The sequence below is a fragment of the Phaseolus vulgaris genome, chromosome 6, assembly GCF_051622355.1.
Source record: "Phaseolus vulgaris cultivar YP4 chromosome 6, ASM5162235v1, whole genome shotgun sequence".
Taxonomy (NCBI): Eukaryota; Viridiplantae; Streptophyta; class Magnoliopsida; order Fabales; family Fabaceae; genus Phaseolus; species Phaseolus vulgaris.
In genome coordinates this window covers 30,816,221-30,827,259 of record NC_143503.1, presented here as the reverse complement: position 1 = coordinate 30,827,259, position 11,039 = coordinate 30,816,221, and the positions used below count along the sequence as shown (strand labels likewise).

General features: G+C 36.6%; 2 protein-coding genes across 2 annotated transcripts; both read left to right on the top strand.

The window, feature by feature from the left end:
* Positions 1-305: 305 nt before the first annotated feature.
* LOC137832101 (uncharacterized) lies at positions 306-2,458 on the top strand. Its single transcript, XM_068640099.2, has one exon. The coding sequence runs from the start codon at positions 388-390 to the stop codon at positions 2,359-2,361; it is 1,974 nt and encodes a 657-aa protein (XP_068496200.1). The 5' UTR covers positions 306-387; the 3' UTR covers positions 2,362-2,458.
* Positions 2,459-7,025: 4,567 nt separating this feature from the next.
* On the top strand, positions 7,026-11,039 carry LOC137832100 (putative E3 ubiquitin-protein ligase WAVH2). The gene is made up of 3 exons (XM_068640098.2): positions 7,026-7,599; positions 7,924-8,037; positions 9,407-11,039. Exons 1-3 carry the CDS (start codon positions 7,441-7,443, stop codon positions 10,811-10,813), a joined length of 1,680 nt encoding a protein of 559 aa, XP_068496199.1. The 5' UTR covers positions 7,026-7,440; the 3' UTR covers positions 10,814-11,039.

Here is an 11,039-nt window from a genome sequence, read left to right as displayed (position 1 = left end):
TTTTAAATTCTCCTACAGATCTATTCAATTATTGTAAAATGAATTATTATAAGGACAAGGCCTTAATGGGTGTTTGCCAAATTTGTGTGGTTGATTCTAAATTGTTCATAATCTTGTGCTCAGATATTTCCTCATAACAATAACAATAATTGCTTTGAGATTGCTTTTTTATCTTATTGGTTGCATGAGGTTGTCCCATATGAATATTTAACCTGGATAAACACCTTTTTTGTTTTCATTCTCAACAATCATCAAAAACAAATAAAAAATTCATATTTTTAAATACATAGTTATTTTTTTAATACATATTTTAAAATCTCAGTTTTTTAAAAAAAATTATGAAAATATTTAGTAATTGACAAGAATTCACATATCAACGTAGTACTGATGATCAACATGTGTGTCTGTCAGCACGTGCGGAGTATTTGGCAGCCTACTTTTCGTTTTCTGAGGCATTTCAAAGCATCCATTTCCAGCGACCAAGAAAAGGGTTTGGTGAAAATTTCCAATGGGGCTGGAACAAAGCCAAGGTCTTCGGATGATGCACTCCACAGACGCAATGCGGAGATAACAATTTTGGGTCTCCAGGGCAAGCTCCAAGAAGCAAAGAAGCTGTTCGACCAAATGCCTCAACGAGACGATGTTTCGTACAATTCCATGATCACCGTTTATTTGAAGAACAAGGACCTACTTGGAGCCGAAACAGTGTTCAAAGCAATGCCACGAAAAAACATTGTTGCAGAGTCCGCAATGATTGCTGGGTATGCTAAAGCTGGTCGCTTGGATGATGCTCGTAAGGCGTTCGATAGTATGAGTCATAGGAATGCATTCTCTTGGACTAGTTTGATTTCTGGGTATTTTAGTTATGGAAGAATTGACGAGGCTATGCACTTGTTTGATCAAATGCCTGACAGAAACGTTGTGTCCTGGAGTGCAGTGGTTTCAGGTTTTGCTCGCAATGGGCTGATGGACCATGCTCGAAAGTATTTTGATCTCATGCCTGAAAAGAATATCATAGCTTGGACAGCTATGGTCAAGGCATATCTTGACAATGACTGCTTTGATGAGGCTTATAAGCTCTTCCTTGAAATGCCTGAAAGGAATGTTCGTTCTTGGAACATCATGATCTCGGGTTTTTTAAGGGTCAATAGAGTGAATGAGGCTATAGGTTTATTTGAATCAATGCCGGATAGGAATCATGTTTCGTGGACGGCTATGGTTTCGGGTTTGGCACACAACAAGATGATTGGGCTTGCTAGGAAGTATTTTGATCTCATGCCTCATAAAGATATGGCTGCATGGACTGCAATGATCAGTGCATGTGTTGATGAGGGTCACATGGATGAAGCCCGCGTGATTTTCAACCAGGTGCCGGAGAAGAAAGTTGGAAGTTGGAATACAATGATCGATGGCTACGCAAGGAATGGTGATACAGCAGAAGCCTTATGTCTGTTTGTTGTAATGCTAAGATCTTGCGTTAGACCCAATGAAACCACTATGACTAGCGTAGTAGCTTCCTGTGATGGCATGGTGGAACTCATGCAAGCTCATGCAATGGTTATACGGCTCGGTTTTGAGCACAACACATGGCTTACAAATGCACTTATTACGATGTACTCCAAAAGTGGAGATCTTTGCTCAGCTAGGCTTGTCTTTGAGTTACTAAAGACAAAAGATGTAGTGTCATGGACTGCGATGATAGTAGCTTATTCAAATCATGGACGTGGTCACCATGCCTTGCAGGTATTCGCACGCATGCTAGTATCAGGAATTAAGCCAGATGAGGTCACCTTTGTGGGACTCTTATCTGCTTGTAGCCATGCTGGTCTTGTTAACCAAGGTAGAAGACTGTTTGACTCAATCAAGGGTACTTATAATTTAAATCTTAAGGCTGAGCACTATTCCTGCCTTGTAGACATTCTAAGTAGAGCAGGACTTATGGATGAAGCAATAGATGTAGTGTCTACTGTTCCTCCTTCCAAGAGAGATGAAGCTGTTCTTATGGCTTTGCTTGGTGCGAGCAGGCTTCATGGGGATGTTGCAATGGCAATTTCCATTGGTGAGAAACTATTAGATCTAGATCCATCTAGTTCGGGGGCATATGTACTACTAGCCAATACATACGCTGCAGAGGGTCAGTGGGGTGAATTTGCAAAAGTTAGGAAAAGAATGAAAGAGAGATATCTGAAGAAAATTCCAGGATATAGTCAAATACAGATAAAAGGGAAAAATCATGTATTTGTTGTTGGGGAAAGATCTCATCCCCAGATTGAGGAAATTGACAGATTGTTGCAACAGAATCTTCAACCTTTGATGAGGGAAATGGTTTCTACACCAGAGAACATGTTGCTAGTAGATTAGTTCTCAATTAACTATGTACTAACCAAAGTTACATCTAACATAAAAAAATGTATACTTTATTGTGTTATTATGAAGGCCCCTGCTTAGTTCTTTCAAACTTGGTGTGCTATTTAGCATGATATAAATTATTGATATAAGAACAACAAAACGGGTGAGAATACAGAGTTGACACACAACAGTTAAGTTAAGAAGGTGTTTTATGTTATTGTATTGGAAAGGAGAGCACACATAAGTATAGAGTGAACTGAAAAGGTAAAAAGTGAAATTGTTGCTAACCGTTCAGTTCCAAAGTCCAAATCAAATTCAAATAAGCTAATGATTTACCCTTCTGTTCTAATCATGGGATTTCTAAAAGCTGTGGATATAACTATTTCTTTTTCTTTATGTAGTGGTACAGATTGGAACGGAAAGATTCAGAAGTGACCGTGAAATCCAGTTGCATTATGATTAATGGACTATGAAAAGTGAGGGCGTCAAACAATTAGAAAATGACAAACTTTGGCCTCTTGTGAGTTGTGAGTCTTGTGACCTGACCTATTAACAACCACCGGGAAATATGGTGCATGTATTAAGGAAAAACTATTCATGACTAAGAAAGAAGATACGGACAGAGACAGCAACATCTTGGAATAAGATTAAAAACATATGCTCAAGCTGCACAACCAACAGTTTAATAAAATACTTATTTCTATATAAACCTTATGACATGATTTTTCTTAATCATGTAAAGTGAGTCTTTGCTTCTTCTGTGAGATTATGAAGTTTGCTAACGAGTTTAAGTCTTCTGGTTCGTTAGTCATATTTAAAACCCAGAACTCTTTTATGGAGAGTTTTTTTATTAGAACGAACACTAAATTCTTTTTATAACTCAACACATGTTGTCAATTGAATTACCATAAAAGCTTATTGAAACAAGTTGAAAAATTATTTTGATAATTTCAAAAATAAGTTATAGAAGCCATAAGTTATTTTGAAAAGGTGAAGTAAGTTCCGAATAAGGTCATGTTCCTATAATCCAAGTTCAACTCCCTTATACTTTGACCAGGTCAAACTGAACTATTTGAAGAAGCAATCAAACACACTCGTTCTTTGTAGGCTAGCAAGCAGCAAGTTTTTGCGGACACAAGAAAACTTTCCCCTTTACCTTCTTTTGAGAGGCAAGAGAGGATCACCAATAGCTTTCCCATGTCATTCACAAAAAGAGATTCCCTAAGTTCTCAGTACTGTCATTATTTTCCTTTGGGTGCATCCATCGTTTTCTGGCTCCATTATAAGAACTTGCTTTCAAGAGAAAATATCCAATTTTGATACATTTCTCGTACCCCACAATTAATGAATAAACCTGAATCTGCATTAAAATTAGCACATTCAAGTTTAGTGATTGATTACCACGACAACTCAATACAAGCTCGTTCGTACACATTAAATTTGAATTATTGGTTTTTTGTCATTTGTCTTCTTGTTATATGTCTTGCCTGAAGCATGTGAGTAGGAGCATCATCACTACCTAACCATTCCAAATAACTTGTGGACAGAAAAGAAAATGATAATATTTATACGTGGACGCAAACTTGCTATGCTAATACGTTTCTGCTCGTACTAATAATTTATGTACACGTTTGATTTCTTAGCTGATTGCTTAAATTGTTGTCTAGTGTCTATTACTTAACTCAAAAAATTCCACCTAGTTTGGTGAAGAGCATGATCCAAAGTCCAAACCCTGATAGATTTAGTTTAAGAGCTGCTACAGTTTAATCTATTTTCATATAAACAGACCTCTTGAGGCCACTTTTTTTCTCATCTTACAAGACTCGGCATTATCCACAGTTAGTTTTGAATCTCTAATACAAACTTTATGACTTTAAAAAGGTGAAATGAAGATTCTGAACAAAAAATGAAAAAGGATAGATGGTTGATTCAAAAAATATTGTTCTCTCTGCTAAAGTGCAAAACTTGATAACACAGGAATCAAAATTTATCTGTCATGGCCTTGAAAGTAGAAAAAAAAAAAAAAACTTTCAATTGAGGTTTGTTCATAAGTACTCACTAGTACTAACAAATTCACTTACATTAAAATGGAATAAGTTATGTCAATGGAAGAAGAGGGAGACATTTGCAATTTAAACATCTCTCAAGGAGTGGAATATATTTTACTTTACTTGGGATGCTTATGTTTCATATTTTTTGAGTGATATGGATACTTTATGGAATTTATCTCATCTGAATATAGAGTACTACAGTAACCTAATATGTAGGTAATATTTTGGGACCCTCTTCTGGTATTTTGGGACAAAAAAAAAAGAGAATTTGGATGGCAAAAAAAGGTAAAAGGAGGAAAGAGACATTTGATTGTCACCTATGGCAGTAGTTCAAAGAAGACCTATTATTCTAACGCGGTTTAATCATCAATGGGACAACTCATCCTTTTTCTGATCAAAGGGAATGGAAAGAAACTAATTAGCAACAACAAGCATGCAAAAGCACAAATGAAACTACACTACAGAATAACCCCTTTTGAGTCCCCCTTCTCTTTTTTCATTCACAGTGTGCTTTATTTTCATCAAATGAATTTTACTTTGCCTTTTTTCATATTGCTATTCAAATAACAAAATTCACAGTTAGCTTAACCATATCAATTAATTATATGACTTATTTAATTAAGCACATGAACTAGTGTTGCTTACTCTTCCATGTCTAATCAAGTTCAATTATGATTAGTTAAAACCACATGCACAACCAGTTAATATCTCATAAATGAACAACAACCTGGTTTGAATATGCAGTTAACTTTTTGTCCACAACCAAAATTTCTCATTATGTAATCAAATAGCCAGTGTAGCACACAAAAAATACCATGTCATTGAAACCATCAATCCTAAACTCATCCTATAAAGTGAATCTTAAGACACCCTTAATCCATATAACTACACCAACAAAGAAGGCATTAGATATCTAACCTAAAAAGCTAAACAATAAATATGCATGAGCTATAAAAGAAGAAGAATATAGAAAAAAGGAAAAGGAGAGATATAATGTAGCCCATGTAAGTATATGAAGAAGACAAGTGGAATACAAGCAGTGCAAGAAAAGCATTTTGGAGCCAGCCCATTAGTCTCTCTTGCTTTGACTAGCTTTGCATTGCAAATAAATTGTCCATTTATTTATGTATTTACATCCTAAAAGGAAAAGAAGAAGAACAAAAAGCCAAAGAATGGAATTATGGAAGCTATTGTGGATCAATGCAATGAACCTTTTAAATTCAAATAAAACGGTCATTTTCCCCACCTCTTGGAACCCTTTTGACCCTTCTCTTTTTCTCTCTCATTTTTTTTGTTCTTTTTATATTTTCCCCATTTTTTCCTCTCCATTGCACTGCTTTTCAATCCTGCCATCAAATCAGATCTCTGTTTTGACTCTAGTGAGCCAATTCACAAGTTTCATTCTTTTTTCTTCTTTTTTTTCAGAAACAGGTTGGTACCAAAGTGATTCAAAGTCGTAGCTAACGCATGCTGAAAAATGGTACCAATATTAAAGATTTACATTGCTGCTACTATGTTTAAAAGGGAAAAAGAAGAATAAGAAAAAAAATGTGTCCCTGTGCTACAAACTGGTGGACCCAATTCTCTGTGGAGAATGTGGGGTGAAGTGCTTTAAATCTAATGGAAACTTGTCATCATTGAACTCATCCCATAAATTGTCATTATGTTTCACAAACGCTCACTACATACACTCTAAATTTAGGGCCATAAAAATGTTTTTTTTCCTCAAAAAGTGCATAAACTTATCACACACTTGATGCACACATAGAATTTTGAAAGCTTGAGCATTTTTTTTCAATAAACATTGGAAGAAAAAATGGATGAAAATATAAGCGTGGTCCAAGTGGAGGGATCTCACTATTGCTGTAAACAACTAGTATTGGTCAATTAGGTTGAGTGGGATGGCCCCATAATATCATTGTTTTTGTAAAGGGCCAAATTGGTCCTTTTCCTCTCTCCTAATTCCATGCTATTCCATCAATTTCAACACCCTTTTTTTCTTTTTACTAAACTATAGTTTTAAACGCAAGTAACGTTGATGTTTGATGCTACAGTTTGTAGACTAATTAATTAAAATTTGCCTTGGTCTGTTTCCCATGAAAAAAAAGGTTACCCATAGGATCTAAATCTATGCCTTCAAGTGGAAACTGTCAAGCCCAACTTCATTCTTCCTTTCAAAGCAATCAAATTACAATCTTTGACAAGAATACTGTTGTTTCCCCTAAATAGTAAATATGGTTCTCACACTCCTTTTCAACAAGTATCAAATAACTTTTTTTGCATTTTAAATCACTTAAAAACTCACTTTCCTAAATACACATCAACTATTCAACATTATAGAATTTTTTTTTCTCCATTCAAAAAGTTTTTCAACCCCTGACATTTTTTTCAGTCAGGTTCAACTGTGTTAAAATTAGTACAAACCTAAAAATGTACCCGGATTATTTTTGATTTATGTATATTTGGATTTAAACCTTCATAAAAGAATATAAAAATATTCCACTACAATAAATTAGGCAGATCCTTCAATTAAAAATATTTTTCAAGAGATTTAATATTTATAAATAAAAAACCTAACTTTATGGATGAAAGCATAAAATGGGAATTGGGGTAGCTTGAGGGTTTGAAGTTGAAGTGAAGAGTGTAAGAGGGTAAAAACAAAAAGGGGTTATTTTTTTTTATTGGTAAATGTGAATGAGCATAAGCAAATATAATAATGGTGTAGGGGTGGCAGTGCTTAGAAGCGGTTGTGAAATGTAATGTACTTATGTTATATAAGCGTGTGTGTGGTGCTGATGAAGAAAGAACACAACAACAATAATAGTGACTTACAAAAGTAACAGCAGCGACGGCAACAGAAGCTGCTCATTGCTGAATTTTGCAGAGCTCTTTGTCTCCTTTCTTTTCTCTCTCTCATCTGTTCCTCTGCATCACTTGTGGCCTCATCAGAGACACAAACACAAAAAAGCTTCAGAGGGTAACTCTCTAACACTGAAAGCTTTGACAAAAAACAACTGGGCTAGTGAAAAGAAAGGAGAGAATGGGAGAAGGAGGAGGGGGAAGAAGAGGGACTTCAAAGCTGAAAGAAGCAGCAAGGAAGGTGGCTGTGGCAGCAGCATATGCGTGTGGCTCATTCTCAAGGAGAAAGGCTTTGGTGGATCCAGTATCCATTGACACGTCCTGTAGTCTATCTGCCACTGTAAACTCCCACTTTCCCTTTTCTCAACACTATGCATTTCTTTCTTCTTTGGCTGTTTGCATTTTGGGGAAAGATTCAAACTTTATCTGCATTTTGGGATGCACTGCAATTTTGCTAAATTGGTGTCCAATTGGATGGGCCTCTTCATCCATCATCGGTTTTGGGCGTGAAATCTTGGATTTGGGAATGCTCTTTGCTACTTGATTTTTGTGGTTTTCCTTTTGTTTTTCTCTGATAATACTTTTGATGATAGTGGTTGGGGTGACTTGGATTGTTTATGAATTTGTCGTGGTTATAGATGTCATTATTGTTGTGTGTTTGCAGGCCTCAAATTCCTCATTTGTGTCTCCATCAAGAACAAAAAGTTCCCCAGGGGAGGTAATAGAAGAAACAGATTCTGGTATCACTACCAACATCAACAATGAGCTTCATGGCAAGGTAATTCACGTTTAGTTCCTTAAACCACCACAAGGCTTTTCATTTTTCTAGGTTGGCAAATTAATAAATATTAACATTGTTGATTCTACAGAGGTAACTTGGAGATTTATTAATATTTTTAATGAATTAATGGGTTTAGGATTAAAGTAACTCTTCCAACTTCTAGCTACTACACATTTTGGTACTCAATTCTTTCATGCGTTTCCTATCTTTGTATTCATTCTATTATTGCTTTGTAACTCTTCGGAATCCAATGAACCTAAAAGTTTGACCTTGTGGAACATTTTTCTTCTTTTTCTTACTTTTTTGTAATTGATGCTTAATCTTTCTTTTTAACTACCCTTTTGCTTTATTATTTTTCTGTGATTTGCCAAATGGCTTTAAAGCATTTATTTTGGTACTGAAATATATAGAACACCGAATGTGGTTAATAGAGAATACTGGCATGTGAATACCTGCACATGGCACATTAGTGAAGCCAAGAATCAATTCATTAAATACAGACCCCACGTTGGGAAGTTTCACCTGCCACTACATGCATGATCATACCTTTTCTTCTATTGTCGTGATAACCTCTCTATTTCATCCAATAGCTTCATAATGAAGGGAATAAACTTTTGTGATGAACACAATCCATTGTCACTTTGAGTGTGGAATGTCATTTTTCATTTACCAAAAGTTTCACTGTATATGTCTCTACTTTAATCCAATGGTAAAAATTGACAAATTTGAAGAAATCATGCATTTGTGTGTGAATATTTGCATGAAACCACCGGAGTGATAAGATTTTACATATGTTATGTATTCTTCAATCATCATCTGGTTTTATCCCAACTTTTTTATTTTGGAAAGAGTTTAATTTTGATTCATTATCAGTGTAAAGACTTTTATACATCCACCAACTAGAAAGCATACAAGATATGACTTCTAAAACAATTATTACAAAAGTCAACAGTTTCATCATAAATGCAATCCATATTTTACATTATCATCACAATCTAATCATTTTCTTCTGAATTGAGTAGAGTGTGATATCACTTTGAAAATATGGGAGTTCTTCTTTTCCCTTTGTACTGTTAGCTTTGAAAATATCGGAGCTATGTATGTTATGTACATTCATCTATACGACTAGAAGCTTGAAAGGGACAAGCAAATACAGCATGGTTTGTTTTGTGTCAGTGTAACATTCATTTTCTTGATTCATTTGTTCCTGAATCAAATCTCACTGTCTGTCTTTCTTGTCAATCTGTAACACGTTTTTCTTGGTCAAAATTATGAGTGTATTCTTGTATTTCTTCCTAGTATTCATGAATGTACTTGTTCCTTCACTGTTCGTTTGACTCACCTGCTTCGTTTTATATGTTTGCAGAATCTGTGTGCAATTTGTTTAGATCCTCTTAGCTACCACAGCAAGGGCAGCAGTCCAGGTCAAGCTATATTCACTGCTCAGTGCTCTCATGCATTCCATTTTGCCTGCATCTCTTCCAATGTCCGCCATGGAAGTGTCACTTGCCCCATTTGCCGTGCTCATTGGACCCAGCTCCCTCGCAACCTAAACAACAACCTTGGTGGGCCTCTCACTTCTACTAACCAAAGCGATCCCATTCTTCGAATCCTCGATGATTCCATTGCTACCTTCCGTGTTCATCGCCGATCACTTCTACGCTCTGCGCGCTATGATGATGATGATCCAGTTGAACCTGATGACACACCTGACAGTCCCAAGCTGTGTTTCTCTCTTGTGCCTATTCCACCAAATGCACCAACCAGTTACCATCCAGCTTTGCAAGTGACTAAACATGCCTCATGCCCTTGCCATCTATCACTCCACCCTTTAACTTGCAGCTCCTCGTCACTTGTACAATCTCCACCAATGCAAACACCTTATATCATGTGCCCTTCCTCAAATAGAGCCTATCTCTCTGTGAAACTGACCCATGAACGAGCCACTGACTTGGTCTTGGTGGCTAGTCCAAATGGACCACACCTAAGACTTCTCAAACAAGCAATGGCTCTTGTGGTTTTCTCCCTTAGACAGATAGACCGTTTGGCCATCGTTACATATTCCTCAGCTGCGGCTCGTGTCTTCCCCTTAAGACGCATGACATCCTATGGAAAGCGCACAGCCCTTCAAGTCATTGACCGGTTGTTCTACATGGGGCAAGCTGATCCAGTTGAAGGGTTGAAGAAAGGCATCAAGATACTTGAAGACCGTGTGCACAAGAACCCCGAATCATGTATCCTGCACTTGTCAGATAATCCTACTAGACCATACCATGCAGTAAGCATGGAACTACCATCTACACCAATTCATAGATTTCATGTTGGATTTGGCTTTGGCACTTCTAGTGGATTTGTCATACAAGAGTTTGAGGAGTTCTTGGCCAAGATGTTGGGAGGCATTGTGCGCGAAATCCAGCTGAGAATATGTGGTGCTGGAGAGGAAGTTGGCAGTGGCAGAGTCATAAGGATTGGAGAGATAAGAGGTGGAGAAGAAAGAAGGATTCTGTTAGACCTTGGTGACTGCACTCATGTGTATGTGGAATATAGCTACATTGAAGGTGAAATCGATGAATGTGTTAGGAGGACAGGAGAAACTGTTGTAGGTGTTGGAGAACATAAAGGTGATGCTTCAGAAGATGGTGAAGAAACAGTGAGGGATATGAACACAGGTGGTGGTGGTGGTGGTAGGACTAGCAGTGTTGAAAGTTGGGATTTTCATGGCCCTTACATGGCCAGAAGATGGGCCAAGCATTTGCATGGTTATAGACTTTGAAATTACAACTATTGTTTTATGTAGACCAATGCATTTCTGTGAGGCTATTTTGTTCTAGGCCATCCCTGCTGTCTTCAATATTTTTAGCTAGACCTGTAATCGTATACAACTGGAAAAGATTATACAAGAGATTATTTCTTCACACAACCAAGAAAACAAAGATAACAAAGAAAAAACACTGCATATGTAACTTGTTTTTAATGTAGTTTTGTTTTGTTTTGTTTCA

Coding starts and splice junctions, on each gene's coding strand:
- LOC137832101 (XM_068640099.2), top strand. CDS start 388: ATGATCAACATGTGTGTCTGTCAGCACGTGCGGAGTATTTGGCAGCCT.
- LOC137832100 (XM_068640098.2), top strand. CDS start 7,441: ATGGGAGAAGGAGGAGGGGGAAGAAGAGGGACTTCAAAGCTGAAAGAA. Junction 7,600..7,923: donor CCTGTAGTCTATCTGCCACT/GTAAACTCCCAC, acceptor GTGTGTTTGCAG/GCCTCAAATTCCTCATTTGT. Junction 8,038..9,406: donor ACAATGAGCTTCATGGCAAG/GTAATTCACGTT, acceptor ATATGTTTGCAG/AATCTGTGTGCAATTTGTTT.